Source organism: Phocoena phocoena, chromosome 9, assembly GCF_963924675.1.
Source record: "Phocoena phocoena chromosome 9, mPhoPho1.1, whole genome shotgun sequence".
Classification (NCBI taxonomy): Eukaryota; Metazoa; Chordata; class Mammalia; order Artiodactyla; family Phocoenidae; genus Phocoena; species Phocoena phocoena.
The window spans coordinates 95,359,371-95,372,817 of NC_089227.1; the positions used below are offsets into that span (position 1 = coordinate 95,359,371).

Sequence of the window (13,447 nt, forward strand, 5' to 3'; positions counted from 1 at the left end):
ATATATGTGCTCTTTGAAGATTCAGTCCTAGCGGATGGCATCCTGATAAATTTGTTATTCATGACTCAGTCACAGATAAACAATGTGGCAACATAAAGCAAAGCACTAAAAAGTCTCATGTATCAGAACCTTTTTGCAGAGGAATTAAAAGTAGAGGAGGAACAGGTTTAAAACAGATAAATAATAAATAAGGTAATTTAGGGAAATCTTTTCTTTTATAATTAACCTCATGTTCTAGACAGTTAACTCCTTTAGGATAATGACAGACCCTAATCCAAATTCTATAAAGTGCTAATATGTTACACAGTATGGTTCCTTAACATATTAAATATTACTTTAATTCAATTCATTTATACTAGAGTTAATATTTTAAAGTATATGCTAAAAAGATAAAATCTTACTAAAAAATATAGACACTTTGAATACAAATTCATATTTATAATTTAATAAGTGGAAAACAAGAAATGTATGATAATTTTGTAAGATTTATTAGGTGGAGAAGTATAAAGGATTTTCGGACACAGTTTATGTGTATTTCAGGAAGAAATTTGTAAAAGCCCTCATGATGATCTCACTTGAGGGTAGGAGAATGTGTGGAGGGGAATCTTTTATGATTTTCCTTTCCAATCTTTCTAATCTTGCTTTTCTCCTGCTATTATGTTAAACCAAAGACAATGTTGTGCTCCCAGGTTAAACATAAAGTCAGGTGGAAGCTCACAGATAGTCCTCAGATTTAACATAACCATCTTTTTCAGTCTGAACAAGAGCTAATTTGGATGGTTTTGTTAGTAATGAATTCAGTTGACCTAACCATGCTTCTGCAAACACCAAGTAACCACACTGTTCTCTGTCATAAAGCTCTTCAAACCATCTGCTGTTGGTTCACTGAAGTGTTAGCCATCTTCCCTGTGGACTGCCATACTTGGCCACCATCTTCTCCCCTTTGCCATCTAACTTCTATTTGTTTCTCATGTCTCAGCCTTCTCTAAAAAAACCTCTTCCCTAACTGCATCATCTCCTGCTCTCCTGTGAGTTCCCCGAGCATCTCTTATACGCACAGTGCTACCGTACAATCGTGAACAAGACAGACCTGATCCCAGCCTAATGGGCTACACAGTCAAGCTGGGAAGAAAGGCCTTAAGCAAACAATTAGATATACACAATTAACACCAATTATTAGCAGTGTTCAGAGTATCGTAAAGGAGAAAAGAGGGAGGCATAGAAATGTAGAGCCGCAGAGCCTAATCCAGAGCTATGGTGGAGGAAAGACCGCCTTGAGGACGTCAGGCATACTCTGCCATCATGGCCTTGGCAAAGACAAGGAAAAATACAAAAAAAAAAATCAAAATATATTCACAACATTCTAGAGAGAGGGGGCAACATAAATACAAAAAACACCTTAAGGCAAAGGAGAGGAGGGAATCTGGCATATTTTGGGAACAAGGAGAAAGGGGGCTCAAGATGAGGCTGGAGAATGCACTGGACCCAAAACATGCCAACCATGGAGGTGCCCAGCTCCCATTCTCTCCACGAAGACCTCGCTACTGGGCTGAGAGGAGGGCAGCTGGCTATCCCGGCCCAGCGGCAACCCCTTCATGACACAGCACAGCCTGCCACCAGGGCCATGCACATCCCTGGCAGCCTCCAGCCTATGAGTAAGCACGGTGGCAGCAGGAGTGTGCGGCCCTTTCTGCCCAATGCAGGAGTCCTCTAACAGGTCCTCTCGCTCCAGGCCTCCACTGGCGCGGCCAAGACTTTGTCCAATTTGTTTCACAGATTATATACACCTGATTATCCTCTTCCCCCAGTTTGACGCTCTCTCTGGATTTTGGCCTTGTTGAGTTTGAGATACGATGGTTTGTTTTGAGAGTCAATGACTGAATACTGTATTAGAGATACTATCAATTTGACACAACAAATGACACTCACAGAATTTCATTCACAGCTTTCAATACACTCAGTGGAAGTACTAGGAAAATTGAAACAGTTGTGAAGATTTACAATTTTTTTCTAAGAAACGCAACATCAGCTATGTCGGGATGAAGCAGATAACTCTCAATAGGTTGTCTTCTGTTTCCTTAAACAAATATATTATTACCACAATTGATTGTTGGAAGTAGCACATTAGGTACAGCTCAAGCTACAACGGAGATGAGAAATGTTCGTTCAATTACGTTTATTGAGTTTGCAGAGTGAGCTACTTGTCAATTATAATAGTTAACAAGGCTTTCCTTCAAAGGGAGAAAAGGATCTACTGCCTCAACTTAATAAATATACATTAGAATAAATCTTTCATAACTTCTGCGAAGGAGTAAGTTTTTATTCGGGGTGCATCTCCACTGCCTATGCCATCCCGCCACACATGTATTAGGCATGTAGTTGGACTGTATGAGACATGTGGATCGACCCCCCACTCCCTGCTCCAGTCCAAGACAATCAGGTTATTCTCATCATCCTTCGCCAAAACCAAGTGGTGGTTAATGGAGAGATTTCAGGACTTAGGTCTCATGACGGTGGGAAGTGATGACCCTGCCCCTCAATCCCTCTAGATGTAACGATGTAAAAACAATTGCTATAAGCAGCCATCGCAGACAGTCAGGGAAACCAGACTGAAGAGAAAGCTTACACAGCAGAGCCAAGACAATGGAAGAAGCAGACATGAGATCTGACTGCTCTGTGTCTGAAGTCGGCCCTACCCCGTTCGATTACTGAGGAAAGGCTGAAACACGTCTCCTGTTACTTGTACTGTGAAAACCATCCTAATGTACAAAGGTGTTTTCCTAGTTTTCTTAGTTTAAAAATGACACATTGGATCACGAATCTCAGCTTACCTTCCTGCCCTTCCCAGGAAAATAATGGTCAATTGTCATTCACTGCTTCGGGTTTAATTTCATGGATCTTCATGGAATACAGACTTTAAAAAGTTTGCATATCATTTCAACAAGTATCAAAAAAAAATTGTCTAATACAAAAACATACAAATTTGTGCATTAGCTAATTGATGTGATTATACACTTGGGTGCTAGGTGAAAATCACTACTGAACACCTTAAAGAGTCCACATGTACAAAGCAGCAGACTCTTTTCTCATTTAAAAAAATAGTAATATTTTATTTGTTTACATAAGAGTTTGCAATGTTGGCCAAATCTAGGCCATATTTCCTTGTTTGTCTTGCCTACATAATATATAAACACACAAACACAAACACACACAGCTCTTCAGAGCAGCAACCAACCTGAGATAGAAAGCAGCTACTCCCTTTAGGCTGAGAATGAGCTGCCAGTTTTGTTTGCTTTGTACAAGGTCCACTTCACCCGTGTGGGGACCTCATCACAGTAAGGTTCTGGAATCTGTGACCTCTGATTCAAGTGCACACGTTAATGTTTTGACAACTAAGTGCAGATTTATTCATATACTGGAAAAACCTGACAAGCACAAAAGCAAATAATGATTTCAGAAAAGTAAAAACAGGATTGTTCACATCCTTGGTATAAGACGCTTCACCAAATAGGCGCCTATCCTACCTGTAGGTCTTTTTCTTCTATCTTATTTTGGAGCACTTCAAGGCACTTGGTAAAGTCAGTATGGCACTGATCAGGAGTTGAAATAATTTCACATCCCTGTGTTAAATAAGATAAAAGGTAGGAATAAGTAATGATGTCAGCCTTGGAACAAGATCAAGAGCTATAAAAGTAAAGTATCAGACGTATCCTGTCATGCTTGTATTATACCTTGATCATCAGAATCATTCTCATTATCTTTATTATTTCACATAACAGGATATCTCAGCAATGATGTTAGACTATCACAATAACGATCTGATTACGACAAGCACTTTACCCAAAAAAGTACAGATTATGCTACATTAATGGTCCTTAAAAATCACTGCTGTGATGACATTCAAGATTAGCATAAGGACTCAGGTACAAGTATTATAAAATGTATTCACAGTGAAATTACCTGAAATTAAACTATTTCTAAAAAACTTTGAGTTTCTTCGAGCAGACTTCCTAAGTTTACCCACACGACAGAAAAACTAATACTGACCTAATGATAAACTACATTTTAAGTAAAATCAAGTTAGATGTCCTATAAAATTCCTTTACAGCACCCTTTTTTCCTCATGTAAAAAGAAGCAGGAAGAGAGATGCCTGTGTAAATATGTCTTTTGGATTACCTTTTGGACAAAATGAAGTGAATTTGTAAGATCTCTGCCTTTTCTACAACAGATAACTAGTGAAAAACACTGAAAAATATTTATAAATAGAGTGCCACAAAAGTGCCAGCTTGTTGGCACTAGTGAACTGAGGTGGTGCAAGAAACGATATTTTTGAAATGACACCTTTCTCTCCAATGTCTTACAGAAGCAAAGGTATGAAAAACCAGAGCATGAGGGGACTTCCGACTTCTTAATTCAGGAATAAAACAATGCAAGGTCTCTGACAAACAGCTGAGTAAGTGAAAGTTAAATATAATCTAGTATATAAAGTTGTCATTCAAAGAGTTTTCAAGGATGAGAAAGCAAATTAACCAAATTAACTAACGGAGCAAATGAACCAAAGTGGAACAAATTGCACGCGCACGCACGCACACACACAGGCAAAAATTCACGTCTGGCAAATCCTTGCCTATGGCTTTGGGACCACAGGATCTTCGGCAAGAGAAGACTCACTGTTCCTTGAGTACAGGGAAACTGACCACTGCGTTTTGCTAAGACAATACCAGCACATACCAAGCAGTCTACAGAAGTTTGATGGATAGATAAATGATGGGTGGATTAAAACCATTTCTCTCCTCATGGGACTAATGCTACGTTTCTCTGAAATATTAATGTGGATAAATCAGACTATGAGTCTAACTCAGAAAAGCAACAATGACATTATTTTTTCAGGCATTATGCTACCTGCTGCCATTAGGAAACTATGTAACACTTATTTTAAAGTATGATTAATACAGATTCTTAAAATGGTGACAAATATTAGTGCTTCATATGCAATTATATAAACTAAAATTCAACAATACATTAATGTTAACAAAGTGAACATCCAATCAGGTAAAGTGAAATACAAATGTACCACTGAGGCTTAACAAATACAGTATAAAGTACTACATAAATAATTCACGGTATTTTTTTAATGAGTCGTTATTTCTCAATAGAAAGAAAAACGACAAGGAAAAAAACTGATATCAGGAACTTAGTAAAATTTAGCAATAAACAGTTTTCAGAACATGTCCTGGAATGGTAATAGTTCAAATTAATTTCTAATAGTGCCGGCATCTATAGCTATAACAAACACAAAAATATATTCTCATAATATATATCTTAATCTCAGTAAAATCACAAGTCATCTAAAGAGCAAAGGTTTATGTTCAGTGTGGTATATTTTAAAAAGAAAAAACGTTCAAGTAAGGGTTACGGTAAATACTCAGATTAACCAAATAACTTTATTATTAGCTCAGTTAACCAAATAATTTTATTATTAGTTAAATTATTAAGTCTACCTTACAAATATTACAATATTTTATTAATGACCAAATAACTATTATTACATCTACCTTATGACTATTAAAATATTAATCAAAATATTAGCTTTAAGCTGTAAGCTCCATGAAGGTACCCACTAGGTCCCTTTGCTCATTATTGCATCTGCAGACAAGAACCCAACACGGGACACAGCAAGTAGTAAGCATTCAATAATGAATAAAGTCATTTATAAAAGCCTGAGATAAATTACCACTCTAGACCCGGCATCAGCAAAGTTTTTCTGTAAAGGGCCAGAGAGTAATTCTTTTAGGCTTTGCAGGCCAAAGGGCCTCTGTCCCAACTACTCAGCTCTCCCTTTGTATCATGGAAACATCTACAGACAAAAAAAAATGAGTAGGAATGGCTGTGTTCCACAAAAACTGAAATGTGAATTTCACGTAATTTTCACGTTATGAAATATTATTATTCTTTTGATTTTTTCCCAACCATTTAATACGGTAAAAACCATTCTTAGGTTGCCAGCTATACAAAAGCAGACAGCGGACGAGATTTGGCCTGTGGGCTGTAGTTTATCAACCAATCCCCGTTCCAAGCCCACAAATAGTTTTTGTGATTTTAACCACCAAACTCTGTACATGTTTGAGGAATTTAATATGAGGGAAAAGTCACCGGCCTTTAAAAAAATCTCTGCGAACTCCCTTTTCCTTATCTGTAACGGACCTAGCAGGCAAACTAACAGTGCCGTTGAGATGCCCTGTATAATGCCCAGAAAGCACCGGGCACAGAGACGAACACAAAGCAAATTCTCACCTTGGCACTTCCGAACAATCTCTAGAAACGTCAATGCTACAGTCACACCACCTCGCGTCAAAGGTCACTAGAGTAAGCGAAATATTGCTAATATTCCCCATAGAACCTTGTGTGGAGGCTTATAAAACTATTTTTGAATTCACTGACAACTTGCAAGAAATTATTACAAGACAATGAGTGTCATTAATGAACCTAATTTCAAAAGATCAATGCAAAAGCCGTTAGACTGTCATTCTCAATTAATTTTACTGTTTGCCAATAATTCAACTAAAATAGATTAATGAGTTTTTATATTTAACACACGTAAAACCTATCAGGTTATATTATGCTGACTCCTTTAAAACTCCTTAATTAGAAAGGAAACAAATCCTTTGGAAAAAAAATTATAACAACATATCAACTGTTATTTCATGCACTCTATCCAGAGAGAGACTTGGCCTCCTAAAAACAAGAGGCAAGTCCAGTGAAAGCATTCCCAAACTTGCTATTAGCTTATTCATTTTAGGATAAGTCATTTAGTGCCTATCCATCTAGCCAGGACAAGAAAGGACTTATGAAAATTATCCTGCAAAAAGTTTTTGGGGCTCTGAGACTTCTACTGTAACTTTATGGACTGTGTTTATAAGGTTAAAAGTTTAGAAGTGTTATTTCCTTGTAGGTACCACGCACACCAACTCTGAACATTTACTTGGAGTGACTTGCATATAGCTTCTCACCTAACAGAATTAAATATGTCTGTAGCTACAAAATCTAAAATGCTTTTCAACAAACAGATTATTTTCCTAACAACATATAACTTAATTCTCTGAAAAATCAGATAACCTCAAAACTTATCTTAAAATTAGAATCTTAACATTGTGATCTGTTGATAATTAACTATCTTCCTCACTAAATCAATAACGATAATAAAAAGTAACATTTGAGTACACATCTTGTTATATGAGATATGAGTCACTTTATATGAATTATGTTCTTGAATCTCTAAGACAATCTTATAAGGTTAATGTAATTATCACATTTTAAGATGTGTAAACTGAAGTTTAGAGAGATTAAATAACCTGCCCAAAGTCACGCAGCTGATTTAGGACATAGTATGTCATCTGAAGCCCATACTCGTAACCTACCAATGCTTTGTACTCAACCCTGCTTAATTAAACTTTGGGTATTTTGCAAGGTTTAAGCAGAAAAACACCTTTATAATTTATACTGAACCTTTATTTAGTTGCTTTTCTCCCATTTTAAATCCCTGAAAATCCTTTAGCTTTTAGACAGACATGACCCCTGCCTGACTCCATGCTGATTCCGTTGTAGCCCAAGGCTTGGGACCCTCAGAACACCCACAGACATCTGAAGTGCGCAGTGAGTGCTTAGCTATCCTTCTCGTCCCTTTTTTCTGCTTTCCCAACTCATTATACTGTCACTATATTTATCATTTATATTCATGACATAATTCACTTTTTTTGGCTATTAAACATATCATTCTGATCAACATCTCTGTATACAAGTGTTTATTTCTGGTTATTTTCTTAGAATTGAATTCTTAAAATGAAATTACTGGGGAAATTATAAGAACATTTTTTTATAACCCTTGGTAGATGTTGCCAGAGTTTCCTGCCTTTCCAGGCAGGCTGTAAATATAAATATTCCTACTGGTGTATGAGGGTGAAAAAAAATTTCTTCTTTTAAAATATAAGTAACAGTAGGAAAGATAATTCATCATGAATTTCTTACTGTGAATTAACTTACTTGCCGTACTTCCTTCTTAATCACAAACAGATTAATTTCATTAAGGAAAAGATGACTTTCACTGGAGAGGAAGGGAAAAGAAAGTTAAGACAATTTTGGAGTGTGAAGCAGGGCTGAGACTGGAAGTGGTCCACCCAACTGAGGACTAAGGAGCTAAAGGACAGTATGAAAGAAAGGGACACTTCTGGGAGGGGAAACAGGTGTCAATCAAGGGTAAAGAAAAGGAGGCAAGAAGATGTCGAAGACCACCTTTCAAGTTGGCTCTGAAAAGATGAAGTACAATTTATTATCCCATCACATTAGAAAACTGATACTTTTTTTAAAAATAAGCAATGATAATAAGAGCTTTATGGGGTATTAAAATTCTAGCTCCCACACACTTTATTTTCCCCTATCCATTGCCGAAGTAGCCTTTCTTCCTGTATGTTAGCATACATTTAAAAATATTTAGGGAGATATACTCAAGAGTCTTAAAAAAATTGAATACATTACACTTTTAATAATGAGGTTCCATAATCTTTTATTAAACTGAATTGACCAGAACACTGTAATAAGAAACTGGCTGCCAGATTAAGAGCACAGCAGGGATAAAGCAAAATGACTTATACTCTGAATAAGCAAAGATAGAGATCTAAAATTAGCCCAAACTTGTTCTCAAATTTGCTAAGAAGGGGAATAGTTGCATAAAGCCGATTGAAATCTAAATGACCTACGTTCCTTGACACAGGTATGAAAATTGTCTTTTTACTCTGTAGAGATGTTATCACAAAGTAACCATTTCCCACTTTCCTCTTTATTGTATAAAGCATACTATGGTAGATTACTACTTCAGTTTTATTTACCAGACTTCTAAAAACATTTCTACTTTTCAAACTAAAAAGTTTTCTTTAAATTATCAAATGACAGCTGACGAGTAACAATTTCTTCAGCAAGAATGTCACGTGATTAAACTCTTAAAAATTCTAAGTAACAAGTTGCCTAATATAATCCAGTGTTCTCTTTCTGTTTTTCTAGACAGTGTATAAAAGAAGAGAACAAAAGTAATTTACCTTGTAGCAATTCTCCATTCAATCCCAAACATAAAGAGACATTCTAATCTGCTATAACCTTCACCGCCCTGGGTGTTGTAAAATAACCTTTCCTTTCAACACGGCATTGAACGAAAACTTTAAGCATTTGAAACAAGAAAGCCACCACATCTATTAACAGAAGTCAAAAGTTATTTTAAAACAGCACAGGGTCTCAAAATGATGGCTTCCTTCCTAAAAGCAGAGCCAGAGTTCCCAGTGGAACAGGGTGTCCAAAAGACTTAACATAGCAGGCTCAAGAATGCTTTTATAAAGCCTGCTTGCATGGTTGGCCTTTGGACTAACACCTGGAGGACCTGAACGGTAAACAGTTCCCTATACTGATAAACAACTTTCCCCAATGGTGGCTCACTGTGCCTAAATTATTTGTACAAACCATGTGGTTTATGCTAAGCACCTGCTTTCTTTTTGCCCCCAGTAGAATTTTGGGCACTGGCTCTTGAATGAGCTTCCCTGGTGACAACACATCACACTTGTTACAATTGATTAAGCACACACATCCTACTGACTCCACTGGGAAAGGACTCTTGCAACTGGTGACTCATTTCCTCCAGAATATTCCCCCAAGTGCCTTTTCCCTTTGCTGATTCCGCTTCCTATACTCACAGCCGTGATTTATTACAGCGAGAGGCTGACTATATGACGAGTCCCGTGAGTCCTCTAGTGAATTACAGAACGTGGAGGTGGTCTTGGGAACCCTCAAAACAAAGAGCTACAGAGATTCTTCCTCTACTAGGATGCTTGTATAGGCTTCTATTTTACAATAATCCTATAAGTATCTGGACGCAGAGATCTGGTCTTGTCCAGGTGCCATTCCTTCACACCCACTATAAGTATGCCAAGGACGGACTCGGCCTCCATCAGCGCTCTCTGCCAACTCTCCCCAGAAAAGCAAGGATGTGGTGGGGCAGGAGTGGGAGTGCTGAAGGTAACCGTGGTGGAGGTTATTGTTCAATTACCCAGAACTAAGCAGAACCTGAAAAGGAAAATTGAATGCTCACAAAGAAAAAGGAGGCCACAGGATTTCCCCGGCATTGAAACTGATCCTCACTTTACTTTGAGAAAACTCCCTCCTTTCGACTAGAAGATTACGGCATAACGGCTAGAAAAGAGCGCAGATTCTGGGGCCAGAATGCCTGTTTGGAGGCTACTTAAACCATTTCCTAGTTGTGTAAGCTCGGGCAAGTTACTCAACCTCTTTGTGCTTCCATACTCATCTGTAAAATGTAGGTGACAGTTCCAACCTAATAAAATTTGATGCAAGGATGAAATGAATTTATAAATGAAAGCACATATAAAAGTGTCTGTCATATTGTGAGCACGTTAAAGTCATTGTCAGCCATTGCTCTTTTCAAGGTTATATTGATTATTTCTCTCATCAACTTTTAAGAGTAGAGAAAACCTGAAATAGTACAACAAACTTATAAGCATCCAAATACATTTTAGCCTGTTGGAAACCAATATACTACTTTAACTGTTAGTGGGTAAAGGGTAGTTTTTCAATGGTGAAACTCACTTGAGAAGTGTAACACTAAGGTAAACAAAATTAAAATTTTGGCAGACTTACTTAGAATGATACTGTGCATGGTGAATTTCCAAGAGGGACATAGAGAATGTCAAATTTCACAAACTCGTTTGATCACAGAGATCTTTTTTATAGCAAGTTATCATGTGGCACTTGGTGTAAATCTTTTTTATACCAAGTATCTAAAAGAAGGATTAGACACCTGAGTCATATAAACTTTCATGAGAACCTACTAATTCCTAGGGATCCCAGAAGGAATGACCAAGACTTCAGGTTGCAGGAGATCACATATTACATATTAATAGGGATAAGGAGGAAAATTAAGATAAAATTCTTTCGATCAAGCTCCGCAAGGAAAGAACAAAGGAAGGAATGCCCAACAGCTACAGGTGGGGAACCGTGGGGGAAGATTGATGAGTAGGGGGTTCCCATGCACACTATTTGAGAATCAGTGTCTTTGTCTTTAAATTGGAATTAAAACACAAGCACTTCCTGCTTAACATCAGTAGTCTATTTAAGAAAAATCAGACATCCTATTCAAATGTCAACCAAAAGCCTGTTTCCCATTATTTTGACTGGGAAAAAATATATTCAAACCCAAATACTCAGTCTCCTAAAATGCAACTGAAACACATTTACAGAAGCAACAGACATTATGATGAGATGTAAAATGATGAGAAATTTTCTGCTATTAGATATAACATTTATGGCATCTTATATTTAACAAAAGGAGCACAGGTTTAAAAAGTTTAGACAGGGCTTCCCCGGTGGTGCGGTGGTTAAGAATCTGCCTGCCAATTCAGGAGACACGGGTTCGAGCCCTGGTCCGGGAAGATCCCACATGCCATGGAGCAACAAAGCCCGCGTGCCACAGCTACTGAAGCCCACAAACCTAGAGCCCGTGCTCCACAACAAGAGAAGCTACCACAATGAGAAGCCCGTGCACCGCAATGAGGAGTAGCCCCTGCTCTCTGCAACTAGAGAAAACCCATGTGCGACAACGAAGACCCAACACAGCCAAAAATAAATAAAATAAATTAAAAAAATAATAAAATAAATTTTAAAAAAAGTTTAGACAGACTACCCTTGCCCAGTGACTGAGTCTGCAGAAATGTGGGTATGGTCATGCCACTGTTAGATGACAATAGGAAAATATCATCAAGAAACACTGATTTAATAAAAGATATTCTTTAATAATTCACGTTATTTCCGAAAAATAAAAAAAATCTTACCTTTCCCAATTCTGAAAAAGATACAATGAAAGAACAAGGAGACGACAGTCTGCCTGGATCTCCGTCTCCACTCCTGCAGTTTACAGTACTGTAGAATTACCAGCTGGCCTAGAATAATCTTGTTATGTCTCTAATAGAAAAGTAGTGGCCTAGCACCAACTCAACATTACTGCAAGTCTCACTCATCATTTATACTGGGGATTACTGTATCTCTTCAACCAAGTCTTATCTTTGTAACTGCAGGGCTAACAGGGTCTTGGGCCCACACCATATTCCAATACTCTTGCCCATCGTTAGGATACCATACCGTGTTCTTCCAGGATCTGGAAGAATTAACAGAGAAGATAATATCAGAACTAAGATCTAGAGGTCTATTCCTGACTTATGACGAGGGTAGTTTTCACCACCCTGTCGAGAACATGGCCTTGTGTTGATGGCAACAGTTTTCGGAATGCCAAAAGACTCACTTTTGTCATACCACAAAGACGACGTTCTTATACTTACAGCCTACCCCTGCCCTTGCTATCTTTCTGTTACCAAATCACCTTGGTTCTTCAATGTTCTATCTTGGCTCAATTCCATGTTCTATAAATAGATTTTATATAATGTAATGATTTACCAGTTTGTTTGGTCATTCTTGGTCTGGCCCAGCTATTGCAGTTCTACTCTTGCCACCCCAGAAATGCGGGTGAAAGGGAGTGACGTGATGGAAATGTGAAGGGACAGTGTTTGGTTCTCACACTGACCATTATCACACTGCTGGTGATACTGGCATTCATTCCCAAGGATGCTAAATACCTTGTGCAAAAAACTGTCCTGTCCAATAGACCAAAGATGTAATCTGTTGAAGAGCAGTAGCAGTAACTGAGTCCCAGTTTTAAAAAAAATTTTTATGGAAAACATGAACATTGATACGAGAGCTGTCTCTAGCTAGTTCTACCATTTTCCTTAAGTCATTTAAGCTTTATGAGCTTCAGTTTCCACATCATAAAATTGGGCTTAATAACACTGTTTAATTTTTATAATATTTTAAATCATTTTACATTTTTATCAGTATATTTTACAACATATTGCTATCTTATATCCTACACAATCACATTTATGGAAAAACCTGTTTTTCGGTGACTTTCTAAGGCATTAATTAAAAACTGCAACTAATTCCTTAACCTCCTAAACATAAGGAAGCATGCTTTAAAACCCCCTTCCTATGTCCAGTAAAAACCCCAAAGACTATATGCAACAGTAAAAGAATATCAGAAGTTACATGAGATATTACAGTTTCTTCAAAGGTCTCAGGAAACTGAAACACATGTGGGCATGACTGACAGAATAACTAAAAAGACTGAAATAGGTGATTTTAACCATGAATCAAAGAAGCACTGACTGACTCAGAAAGTGAAAAATATAAAGGACAATAAAATATCAAGGAGAAAATCTGTAAGAGACATTCGTCATCTGAGTTAATATTAGTGAACCAGGCAGAGACGAACTAAGACAAATGGGCAAAAGAGGAAACACAAAGATGTCACAGCTATCTGAAAAGGAGGCTTTTTATGGAATA

The 13,447-nt window shown here is 37.4% G+C and overlaps 1 protein-coding gene across 1 annotated transcript in view; it reads right to left on the minus strand.

Moving 5' to 3' along the window:
• Positions 1-13,447, minus strand: part of TPK1 (thiamin pyrophosphokinase 1) — a 279,756-nt gene that overhangs the window by 159,794 nt on the left and 106,515 nt on the right. The window contains exon 5 of the mRNA XM_065883608.1: positions 3,525-3,620. Within this exon, the coding sequence (XP_065739680.1) occupies positions 3,525-3,620 (96 nt within the window). The remainder of the gene's footprint in view (positions 1-3,524; positions 3,621-13,447) is intronic.